General features: G+C 61.1%; 1 protein-coding gene across 1 annotated transcript; it reads right to left on the bottom strand.

Annotated features, from left to right (window-relative positions):
- Positions 1–2,684: 2,684 nt before the first annotated feature.
- On the bottom strand, positions 2,685–3,239 carry NEUROG3 (neurogenin 3; the record flags this gene model as incomplete). The annotated part of the gene is made up of 1 exon (XM_082486758.1): positions 2,685–3,239. One exon carries the CDS (start codon positions 3,237–3,239, stop codon positions 2,685–2,687), a length of 555 nt encoding a protein of 184 aa, XP_082342884.1.
- Between the last annotated feature and the right edge of the window lie 9,502 nt (positions 3,240–12,741).

Here is a 12,741-nt window from a genome sequence, read left to right as displayed (position 1 = left end):
GAGCCTGAGCTCCCTTTTGCAATTTTTTTTTAAAAAAATGCTACTTTTGCAAACTGAGTGTGGTGTTATCCCCCTTTAGTCCCCCGGCACACGCAGATAGCTGGGGCAAGGTGATACCTCCCGTAGGGAGATATCAGAGCGGAGCTGGGCTTGCAGGGAAAACATTAAATGATTTTATCACCCAAATAATCACGGTGTTTCGCCTGTGGCCACACACGGAGGCCTTGGGGCACTTTGCAGACTGTTAGAGTACGAAAACAATACGCAATTCAGCCAGAAAGGGGGGAAGGGGGAGGAATACTATTAGTTCTTTCATTCTGCCTATCTGATCTACGATGCAGATAGATCACGTTCAGGACTATAACAGTACACACAGAGATAGGCACACACTGCCTTTTGCTAGTCCTCAACCTTGCCCCATGGCCTGTATTTCTCCAGCAATGTGTATATTGCTTCTCAAAGCAATGAATAGGCAAAGTAGTGGGGCTCTGCACGGATGAACGGGTCCCAGGAGGCAGCAGAAAGAGTAGATCTCCAAAAAAGCTCAAGTAGGAAGTGAGTGCTGCTCGCCTTGCTTGTCAGCACTGCACCGTGGTGCCCTCGCTCCCTTCTCCCGGGTGCATGGGCCATCTGCAGCTCCCCTCTGTGGGACAGTTCGTTGACCAAGGCTGGATCAAGTGCACAGGAAGACATCACTGGTTCTCCAAACTCGACCAGGCCCCATGTGTTTTCTGAGCTGCAAAGTGTCCGGTTAGCACCGGGGCCAAGCTGGACTCTCCCTTCACCGCAGGACTGGGGGATGTTGCCCACAGCCCACCTGAAGGCGAGTCCAGCAAGTCCCAGGAGAGACACACCGGGCGGTGGCGGGTGGAGGTGTGGGGGTGTCCACAGCAGGAGGGATTCCCCGCGCCCCCGTGCCCTGCCAGGACAGACCCCCAAATGCTGAACCCCGGCGTGGGGAGGGGAGGGGGAGCAACCGCACCGCGCCGCGCCCCCGGCCCGCCCCGCCCGGGCCCGGCCGCCGCCTTCAGCACCATGGCCAGTGCCCGCGGCGCCGGTGCGGGACGGGGCGCGGGGGACGCTCCGCGCATCGCTCCGCGCATCGCGCACCCGCCGCCCACCGACCCCTCACCACGCCGAGGGATCTCCCCCCCACACTCCCCCCAACCCCTCACCACGGCTCCCGGGGAGCGGGAGCAGCGGGGAGGAGGTGGAGAGGAGGCATGGAGGGGGATGCCGCCCCCCTCTCCGCGTTGGCGGGGCAAGTTGGGGGGGGGCGGCGGTGGGATCCCGTACCCGGTCAGGTTTCACTCTCGCCTCTTTTGTTGTGGTGCGGGAGGGGGGTGTTGGGGGTGTTTGTGCGTGCGCCTTTGTTTCCAGTAACCAAATTTCTTTTGTTCTACAAATTGCCTCAATAGCGTCTCTTTGCCGCGGGCAAACGGGCTCAGCTGAGAACAATTAGCATCACAATGGGCTTTTGGCCTCGCGGGCCGCTTTGTCTAGCGACTGCCGCCCCGCTGGGGCAGCGCGGAGAGAGGGGGCGGCCCGGCCGTAAATCTACCGGCTACAAATTGAGTCCCTGGGAGGGGAGGGTGGGGAAGGGCTTGCGGGATTCATGCGGCTTCTCTTCTCGCCGTGGTGTGGGAGGTGTCCCTTTTCCCACCTCCCCCGTTTTTAACCGGCCTGACGCTTCCCCCCTTCGCCAGGCCCCGATGAGGGCTGCAGGGGCTGAATGCGATCGCTGCGCCCTCCCTCTCCCCCCGCGCCTGCCCGGGATAAACTCTTCCCCGGGGAGGATAAGGTCGGCCTGGGGTAACGCTGCCCTGGGGACCCGCACCGCCCCGGGAGCTGGAGCTCTGTGCCCCGGGGACATCCCCAAAATAGCCCCAGGGCTGAGCCGGGCGCTGAAAATTCACCTGCGTGAGGAGGGCGCACCTTGCCGGGAACGCAGCGGGCAGAGCCGGGCGGCTGCCCGGAGGGACGGGGTATCACAGGGACCGGTCGCAGCCCTGCGGAAAAAAAAGGGCGCCCGCAAAGAGAGACCGGTTTTAAATCCGCGCCTGGGCCTCGACGGGCACACGCCGGCGTGCGCACAGGCGCAGGACCCCGCCGCGCCGCTCTCCGTCGCCGCTCCTCCCCACGCAGGGCATCGCCCCCCGCAGCGGGCACACGGTCCCGGCCCCGGGCACACCATCCCCGGCACCGGGCACTGCCCTCGGGCTGCGCGCGATTTTGAAACCCTCCGTGGAAAAAACACAGCGTTGCACAGGTCTGACCGCGACACACTTTATTCTCTTCTTCTTCGGAAAAAAAAAAAAAAAACCAAAAAAAAAAAAAAAAAAACAACCAACCAACCAACCCCAAAATACAGCCGCGGCTTCCCCTCCCCCGTACAAACAGCCGGACCACCGCTGCCAAAAATACTCTTATATACAAAATATATATTTGTTACGAAATATAATCAATAAATACCGAGAGCGACAAATTAATATAATTTACCGTTTCCGAGTACAAAACCGTGATTTGTTTTTGTCCGCCCGCTCCCGCTGCGCTTCAGACAAGCGGGACGGGGCGGGGAGGAACGGGGTGCCCGCCGCCCCCCGGCGCGCAGCGCGGGGAGCCTCCCCCCCCCCTCCGTTCCGCCGGCTGTTTGAGGGCCAAAAGCGGGGGGGAAAGCGGCGGGCTCAGAGGAAGGCGGGGAAGGCGGCGGGGCCGCGGCGCAGGGCGGCGGGCGGTGGGGCGGCGGGGCAGGGCGAGTCCCAGGGCCCGGGGGAGGCGGCGGCGGCGGCGGCGGGGGTCGGCGGCGGCGGGTGGGGGGTCTCGGGCAGGCCCTGTTCGGCCAGGCGGAGGCTCTGGGTGAGCGCCCAGATGTAGTTGTGGGCGAAGCGGAGCGTCTCGATCTTGGTGAGCTTGGCGTCGTCGGGGAAGGTGGGCAGGACGCTGCGGAGGGCGTCCAGGGCGGAGTTGAGGTGGTGCATGCGGTTCCTCTCCCGGTCGTTGGCCTTCATGCGCCGGCTCCTCTTCTGCTTGTTGAGCAGCCCCTCGCTCCGCGCTTTGCCGCGGCCCCGCCGCGCTTTCCCCTTCCTGCGGGCCGCCGCCTCCCGCGGGGCCAGGGCGCTGCGGGCCGGCGAAGCCCCCCGGCTGCCCGCCGAGCCGCCGCCGGCCGCCGAGGGGGGGTCCTCGGTGCCGCCGAAATAGGGCTGCCCTTCGCCCGGCGAGCGGTCGCTCTGCGGGGCCATCCTTGCAAAGCCAAACCCCCCCGTTAGCCGGCCCGGGGGAGCCCTCCCCCCCCCGAGGCTGTACCTGCGGAGCCCGGGCGAGGCTGCGGAGCAGGAGAGCGGCTTTCGCTCTGCTCCCCCCCCTCCCCGCTTTCCCTCGAGTGCGGGTAGGAAAGGTTGCGCGGCCGGCACACGACTGCCGTTAAGCCCCTATATATATAGGGCCGGCAGACAATGGGGATTTCCCGGCCGGGCGGCGTGTGCGCCCCCCCGCCCGCACCCACCCCTTGGCACGCTTTTATCTTATCAGCCCGGCGGGGAGCGTGCCGGGGCCCGGCACCGCCCGCCGCCCCGGCCCCGCCACGCGAGACCCCGCCGGCTCCCACGCCGCGCCGGGACCCCCCTCCCCCGCCCGCCCCCTCTCCCCCCACCTCCCGGCTCGGCCCCCACCCGCCCTCCCTCGGAACGGGACCCCTGGCCCGAGCCTCCGACCCCGACGAGCGGGGAGGCGGCTGAACATCGTCCGGGGCGGCCGCGCACGCCGGGGCTCCGCGGGGGGCTACGGCGGAGGGTCGGGGCGGGCGACCCCGGCGGTGACCGGGAACTCCCGAGGACCCGGTTGCGCAAAGCGGGGTAGCGCCGGGCCTGGCGCCCCAGGGTGCCCGGGAACGCACCGTCGGGCCCGACGGGGTCCCCCCTCCCGGTGCCAACCTTGGGGGATCCCCCCGGCTCCGCTCCCCTCGACAGAGCCACAACCGCCTCCCGCCTCCCCGGCGCTGCGGGACGCTCCCGGGACCCCCCCCCCCCGGGCGGGGGGGAGCGAGGGGACCCCGCCGCCTCCCGCTGCCCCTTTTCTGGCCCCCGCAGCACCGGGGACAGCCCCGCGCCCCCCCAGGCACCGACCGGCGGAGCTGCGGGCGGCGAGCGCCGGCACCGGTGTGTGGAGGGGACACGCCGTTCTCTTACACCCCGCGCCGTATCTTTGCTCCCCCCGGGGAAACGGGGACTGGGTGCCGCGGGGGAAGACCCCCCCCCCGCAGCCCCCGGCCACTTTCGCCCCGCCAATCCGGCGCTGGGCCCGAGGAGGACTGTTCCGCCACCGGGGCTCGGTGCGCAAAACGTGCCGGGGACTTTTGCGCACCGGCTGCGGTCGGGCGGCGGGGACCGGCCCGGGCTCGGGACACCTTTCCCCGGCGGAGGGCAGGGGGGCCGGGGACGGCGGGGTCGGCCCCCCCTCTGCACGGCCCGGCGCCCCCGGGGGTGCGGGCAGGGCCGCCGGGAGGGCTCAGCCCCGGCGGGGCGGGAGCCCCCCGCTCCTTCACCAAAGCGGCGCGGTGGATACCGGCCGGGGAATACCGGCGGCGAGAGCGGCCGGAGCGTCCCGCCGGGGGCCGAGACGGTGCGGGGGGCGTCTCCCCCGGCCCGGCCCGGCCCCCGGCCCCCGCGGGGCGGCGATGGCCGGTGCGGTGCGCGCTGGCTCTCCGGGGAGGGCGGCGCGGCGGGCGGGCAGCCCCGCTCCCCCGCAGCAGCGGCGGCGGCGCTGGGAGGGCGGGGGGAGCGGGGCCGGCCACGGCGGCGGCTCCGGGCGCCCCTTCTCGAGGGGCGGCTCGGAGGGCAGGGGAGGATGAATAGGAAGGGCCCGGCGGGGTTTGTTGGTTGTTGGGTTTTGTGTGTGGGTTAGTTTTTTGTGTTGTGTTTTTTTTTTTTTTTTCATGTGTGTGTGCGCCTGTGCAATTGGATGACAAAAAAAATCTGGCGAGCGAGTTTCCAAGCCTCAGACTGCCCACTTCAAACGTCCTTCAAACAAAAGCTGAAGAGGAAAAGAAAGCCCCACCTGGTACCGCTGTTTGCTAAAATAATAATAAATAGATTTCGTTTAATAAATAATTACAAGAGATTGTAAAGTGGAGTGCTTTGGGAAGCATTAATCATGGGGCTGGGGGCAGACATCACCTGCTGGCAAACAAGACAACTTTATTGTTAAATCACCTTCCCACTGCCACTTTCCGATAACTCCCTCCCGTCGCCACAAAGCCCGGCCGGGTATGTTTACTCATAGTTAGCATAACAAGCACCATATTACCACAAACGTGATAAAAATCTCCGGGGGCACCGCGGCGGGCTCCCGCTCACACCTGGCCGGGCCGCCCCGGCGCGGAGCTGGCACCCAACCGCCCTTCCAGGAGGGGCCCTTCTGCCGTTTACATTGGCCTACTTTATGCTGCTTTATAACAGGTTTACTGCAATCCCTATCTGCCGGCCCTATTTGTCTTATTTTATTGAAAACATATGGTAACCAGCCCGGCCCCGGCGCATCTCTCGCCTGCCAGGCGTCGGGGACGTTTTGCGAACCGGGGCTCGGCCGCAGCCCGCCTGCCCGCCGGGGGCTGTTTGCTCGGGAGAAGGGAGGGCAGATAAGGCCGGGCCCGCTCCCGACCCCTCTCTCCCCCACGCTCGGAGAGCCCACCGGGCGCTCCGCGCCCTCCCGCCCGTCCCGGGGGGACCTGCGGTGCGCGCCCGCGGGGCGGCGGCGGCGGCGGCGGGCGCACGACGGAGGCACCTGCGGCGGGGCCGCCCCGTCCTTCCCCCGCTCCCTTCCTCACCCCCCCCTCCCCATCATCCTCCTCCCCCGGCCGGGGGCTGCTCAGGAGGTACCGTGATTTGCGGTGCCATATGTCGAGCGGAGCCGGAGCAGCTGCTGCCCCGGCCCTACCTACCCGGCGCATAATACCTGGGAGCCGGTTCCCCCCCCCTTTCCCCGTCTCCCCCCCCCCCCCCCCAACACACTTTGAGAGGGCAAACGCGGCTGGGTCGGCTCGGCGCCTCTGTTTTGTGACTTTATTGTGGCGCCCAACAGATGCACGGCTGCCCCTCCTGCCCCTCGCCCCGGTGCGAGCGCGCTGCTCGGGGGACACAAGGAGCACAGATGCCAGGCGCAAGGTGCACCAGATGCCCCCCTTTTGTGAATTCAAACAATATTTCTCCCTTCCTTCTCCCCCCCCCCCCCCCCCTTGCTCTTCCGACAAGAGGGAGAGAAGAAGGGGCCTGAAAAGAAAAATATTAAAAAAAAAAAAAAATAGGAGAAGAAAGGGAAGCCCCGGGAAGCGGCGCCGGGAGCGCGTCCCCTGGAGCCGCCCGACGGGGCGCACGGCCGGGCGCAGCGCCGCCGCCCCGGGACAGGGAGGCGGCCGCGGGCAGGGAGAGCGCAGCACCGCGGGGACACCTCGGGACCCTCCCCGGGAAATCATTCCGTACCCGGTGAGGGCTGAGCAAGAGACCCCCCCCGGGGCCGGGAAGGGGCAGAGCGGCGAAGGCTGCTTGGGGAAAGGATGGTGAAGCCTGTTTCGCCACCGTAAACTTTCCCACTTTTTGTGGTCGAGGTTCGGCACAAGAGAAAGAGTCCAGAGCGACTGGTACATGCGCTGAGGGCTTGGCTAGCAACAGCTCTCCCTGGTATGGGCCATGGACACTGGAAGGGACGTGTCCCCCCCCTTAGGTGTCCCTCTCTGCAGAGGCAAAGTGAGGTCTACTCAAGGCTGTGCAAAGAGAAACATCTCCCTAAGGTTAGAGCCCCTTCCTGCGCTGGCACTGGCACAAATCCCGCCAGCTGCAAATACCAATCCCCTCCATAACCATCTGGCAGCCCTCACCCTTCTCCGTGCTGCGGAAACCTGCCTCCAAGGTCTGATCCATGCCAGAGCGGATGGGTTTTCCTCTAGCCCCACCGGCAGCTGGGCTCTGCACCCCACGCGCTCCAACTCACAAGACCTGGGGGCTGAGGCTACGCAGGGGCAGGAATAACCTGATAGAGCCTTGGGGTGAGGGATGCTGTCACTGCACCAGAAGAGGAGAAGCCCTGATAGTGCACGGGGAAAGAAAAGCCAAGAGTTGCCAGTGTGCCATCTCGCTCTAGAATAAACCTCTCTCCACGCTTATGTGCCCTTAAAACACTGCCTGACAGGAGATGGCTTCATCAGGCTGCGAGAGCAGGCAGCTTTTCTAACACCAAAATATATTTGGGGTCACAATGCAACAACCCTAAGCATACCAAAAATGTGGATTATCTCTGGATAGCAGAGAGGAAAGGAGGAGAAATACCATGGAAAGGCAGGGAAACAATACGAAGTACAAAAGGGTCAGTTGGATACTGGGCTGTGATGCCTACAGGTGGGTGCTGTGAAACCTCTTACCTTAAAGTATTTACCCACCCATCCATGTGTCTGCTCAGGTAGGGAAAGATGGTCCTCACCTCTCTGGGGGTTGGTTGCTTCCCACCATTCCTGATTCTGCCAGGCTTGCTCCCCTTTCCGCTTGTGGCAAGTGGTTCCTTGCCCAAGCCCGTTTCACCCGCCAGAAAGAGGGTTTCTCCTCTACCCTGATGACAGCCCGGGCAGACAGGATGGCTTACACATCCCCCACTCTCTCTCATTTGGGGTTTCCAAGTGCTTTGAGCTCCACAACAAGTTTCTGGTGAGATCTCACAGAAGCCACCACCACCACAACGTTCCTCTGATGGTTGAATGAAACACAATGGGGGCTTACCAGGTGTTCACGCACACGTCCATCTTTAACTTGTCAGCAGCCCCAGAGTAAGCCCATGCTTGTGTATCTGCCTGCATGGAGATCTCAAATAATAACTGTAATTAGAAATTTACTGTCTCCGCAGCTGCAGTTCAACAGGAGGAAGCTTTCATGGCAGGGTATCTCTAGCACTCAGACTTCACCGGCTGGCAGCAGTTATCTTCAGCTACCAGTTGGACAACACAGACTTGAGGCTTCAGTATTCACTTGCATCAACCCTCCTTTGGCCATCAATAAATAGTGACGGACCAAGGATACGCTGATCTCAGACTACCATCTTCCTGAGCAGCACTTCTCTCCTGGAAGGGCAAAAATCTAACTTCTGGCATTTCAACACACAGTCAGATTCTAAGTGGTGCGGACTGGCCATAGTGGCTCCCTCTGAAACTCCTCACCTCCCAGCTGCCTGTCAAACAGACAGACGCTGCTCCAAAAATAATCAGAGCTCCAAAATGTATCAGACGTATATCAAAAATGGTCAGAGATGTGCTTTCCTCTCTGATTTAGAGGCTCCACAGGTCAAACTGAACATACCAGGAGGCACCAGAGCTGGCTTCTGAGAAGTGGCAAAGTTACTTAAAGCCAGGATCCTGGAAGGAAATTCCCCGCCTGGCCTGGCAACAAGGGCAGAGGTGCCCTGAGGGACCCACGCACCGCTAACCCCTCTCCAGATCTTCATCGAAGCCCTCAACACAAGATAAAGCGAGATGTGAGGGCTTTGACCCTTCCTTTGCAAACTGACATTGCTGCCACATCACTGCCACCGCTGGGCGATGTGCCCGGCGTGGTGCTGGTGTCACTGCTCAAGCCAAACCACTGCTAGCAGGAGGGATGTGACCCGTAAAGGTGTGGCATAGATATTTTGCCCGCTGGCCCCGTGACCTGCCCAGGACCAGCTCACGCTCCTCCCAGCACCGTTCCCAGCTGTGCTGTTACACATCTGGCAGCCTTCAGTGCTGTGATGACCAACCATCCCAGGGTGCTGAATGCGGTTGCAGCCCCCACGCCAAACCAAGCAACACCAGCTGTGGTAGCTCACCTGGGCACACCACCAACACATGACCCCATCCCATCTCATCCTGTCTCCTCCCTCCTTGCAGGCTCAGGAAGAAGCATCCCTCCTCACCCACCTTCCTCTGTCCTAGCATTGGGGACCATCTGCTGAGTCCCTGACCTTTGAATCGGAGCCTTCTCCTGCCCTGCACTACTGCAACGTTGAGAAGACAAGTTTACATCCAGAAAGGATCATTTTCTTCCCCAAATCGAGGTGTATAACGAACCTGGGGAGCCCACGAGTGGCACACCCCCTCCTGCCAGCCCATGCCAAGACCTCTGGGAAGGCGAGCAGCCAGCCTGACTTCTGTATCTCAATGGGAAATGGTGTATTTGTAACAAAAATGAAAAAAAAAAAAAATAGCCCAACCTCTGGATATTTTCACACAAAACGCTGTGCAACTGTAACACGCCAGCTCTGCAAGACAAGTTGGGACCAACCTGTTTCAGCCCTTGGCAAAGCAGTTTCGGTGAGCCACGACCAAACCACACGGCAACAGGTTGTAGCAGTGGGAGAAAGGCAGTGACCTCATGGCAGGTAACTGCAGGGGCACCTCAAAGCACTCACCCACCTGGGGGCATCCAGAGCATTTTAGCCGTTTGCATGGCGACGGCAGCCCCCAGCTGCAGGGAGGGGAGCACTCTGTGTGCCCACGCAGCCGGGCTTCAGCCCAAGCTGGGGGGGATGCCCCAGTCCACAGCCCAAACTGGCAGCCCGCAGGGATGGGGCTGTCACCCGTAAAACCCCCTGGGGACAGAGACCATCCCCAGCCACCCCATGAAGCATTGCCAAGTCCGAGGGTCCGAGCTGGGTCCCGACCTCGCTGCAGGGTCTGCGGCACAGCGCTGCTGGCCCCCACGTGAAAGCACACGTCCTGGGTCCCAGCAGCTTCCTGGGGTTTATCAGCACACTTTATCGGTTTCCTTCATTACCACATTTCTTCAAACCTACTATGGCTCCTTTGGGCACCCTGCCCCAGCCATCCCCAGCAGCTCCCGGGTACTGGCACCTTTTGGGAGTCTCTGGCTCCAGCAAAGCCCCCATGGTCAGGGACACATCATCCCACATCCCCTCATCATCCAATATCCCCTCTTCCCGGGGGCTATGCCTCCCTCCCCCAGCTCTTCACTGCAATCCCCACCATTTTCCACCATCATTTAAGTTTCTGAAGTAATTTCTTTTTTCTTTTTTGTCCTTTTTTTTTTTTTTTTAAAGCAAACCATCTACCATATGTTCTCCCCTGAAAGGGGTAATTGTTAACAGATCATTAAAACACCGTGGCGAGTGCTCTGAGATTCCTTCCCTCCGTCTTACACATTATCCTGTCTCTGTCACCCTTTCAATGCGGCTTTGAGGGCTCTGCTTTTCTAACTTCCTTCTCAGGAGGAGGAAAAAAAAAAAAAAAAAAAAAAAGAGAGAGAGAAAGAGCCACTAAAGTGACCCTCTTCACAGCTCTCCTCCTTGCTTTTCAATGTCTTTTTGGACACCCAACAATAATCGGGGCGGGGGGCTGGCGTGCCGCCGCTGCTGCCACCGGGCTGGGGGTGGCAGGGCCGCATCCTGCCCCGTCCACGGGGCACCGGGGTTGGGAAGGCAGGGTGAGGTGCGGCAGGGGCTGCTCCAGCCACCCCATGGACACCGGCGGCCTCTCCTTCCACTGCTGGGCAATGGGGCTGCTCGCCGTGGGATTGCTCGAAAGGTGCATCCTCTCCGTCCCAGTGCCTTTGTCCCCACTGCTGGGACGGGGGCTGCGGGATGACCCCGTGACACACGCATGCCTCCCAGGCTGCGATAGAGAGTATTTCTTACAAAGCTCGTTTCCTCAGGTGGATTGGATGCTTTCGGTGGCACAAATACATTTTACGTAGAAATAAGCTAACAGCTGGCTGGGAACTAAACTGAGGCCAGAGATGGAGCAGTTTTGGGGGGCTTGGACATGTCACCTCCCTTTCCTGGAGGATGAACACTATTTTAGGAAACATCAAATGCCGGGAAGCTGAGGACCACCAGGGCACGGACCGCTTTTACATGAGCCACAGTCTCAGCTGAGCACAGGCGCAGCACCAGCATCTGTCCTCCTTTGCTGGGACAGGAACCTTCCCAGAGCTGTGTCCACATGTCTCCCAGCCCCACACACAGGGACAGGGACCCTGGGAAGGCTGTGAGCACCATCAGCAGCCGCAGTCGTCTTCAGCATCTTGTTCAACAACGCCATTTTACAAGGAAAGTGAGCCAGCAAAGCTCCATCAAGCCTGGGATACGTCTGATGCTGTGGCAAGCCAGGGGGCTGAAAATCATCACCATCATCTCGGTTGCCCTAGGATGAGCCACGAGGGCTTGCAGCTGCAGAGCCCCTCACCACTGATAAAAGGGCGAGGAGAAAAACCAAGAAAGGCAAAGGTATGTCCCAACAGCAGCGTTACACATGCCCGATTCCAGCATCACGGCTGCCAAACTCACCATTAGCCCCAGCAGCAAAGCTCTTGGGTTGAGGGACACCTCGTCGCAGGCCCCCTACTCTTGTGATAAGAAAGGCCGAGGCTTTCAGAGCTCACGTTTATATTCCTTACCTTCATCTTCTCCCCTTCCACCATGGACTTGGCCATTCCCCCAGAGGACTGTGTTTCCCGACTCACCGCAGCCTGCTGCCAAGCTTCGGGCACCCTTTGCATCACTCCTCCAGTTTAGGCACCTTTCCCAGCACCGACATGAAGCCCTTTGAATTTGCACTTATCCATCCCAGCAAAGGAGCGTGCTGCACAGACCGGAGAGCACTGGGAAAGACTGGGAGGAAGGAGGCAGCTGTCCCCCTCAGCAAAACCCACTTACATTTGAAAAAAACCTCAGAAACTTCAAAGCCCTGGACTCAAACTTCTCCAAAAGCCAATAAACTCCAGCAGCTCAGCGGCTTTGCTAGTGCCCACATGTGGCTCCAGGGACCTCACAGGGAGCTCCTTCCTCGGTCAGGCTCCTGCCAGCCTGACACCCCAGCCCATTCCCACCTCAGCCTCTTGCCCTTCGGCCAGCAGGTTTGTCCCGGCACCCCCAAAACACCCCCCCCCCCCCCCCAGGGTGTTGTTATGCTTATTTTAACCCAGCAAGCTCTAGTCTCAAGCAGGAGGACACAGCGCTGCTCCGCTTTGCTCCAGCCAAGGGATCAGCCCCACACGCTTCCCACTGCAGGATCACCGAGCGTCCCAGGAGCGATGCAGCGAGCGATGCTCAGCTGGTACCACCAGCTCCTTCTGCTTCCCCAGGCAAAGCATCCCCATCCCCAAAACCTGCGGCAGGCAGTAACATCCCCCACCCCGTGATGCTGACCCACAAGAAATCTCCAGGGAAGGCTGAACACTGTGATGGGGTTGTGAGCTGCAAACTGGTACCCGACGCCCAGAATCACGAGATGGCTTTGCCCTGTTGTGCACGTCCCCAGGCAGATCGGCTCTTTCCCTTCTCTCTTTTCCAGGACAGCAGCTTCCACCTACCTTCATCGAGGAAAAAAAAAACTATCCGTGGAAGAAAAAGTACCTCCTTGAAGGGAGCATGCTGGAAATAGGCAGGACACCCACTTTCTCGAAGGAATTTAACAGCTGCCTTTCCCAAGGGCTCTTATCGCTGCTGCGAGGCAAAATTTTAGTCCTTATAGCTGCGGAGACAGACTTCAGGCCAGGAGCTGAACCTAAACGCAAAGCGGTACTCCCACGCCGAGTGCGAAAACAGGCCAGGGCTGGGTCGGTTTTGAGCAGCACGATGGACCGAACGCAATTTCGACAAGTTAAACACCAGCGCTGCTCTCACCACCACAGATGAAGCTGCCGCCCTCTGTCCCCCCTCCCCAGAAAGGCACAGACATCGAAGGAGGGGGCAAACCCAAAGCAGCTTCACGTG

This window comes from Vanellus vanellus (genome assembly GCF_965231255.1).
Source record: "Vanellus vanellus genome assembly, chromosome: 7".
Classification (NCBI taxonomy): Eukaryota; Metazoa; Chordata; class Aves; order Charadriiformes; family Charadriidae; genus Vanellus; species Vanellus vanellus.
Note: the sequence above shows the minus strand (reverse complement) of the source record. Positions and strands in the feature narration are given on the sequence as shown.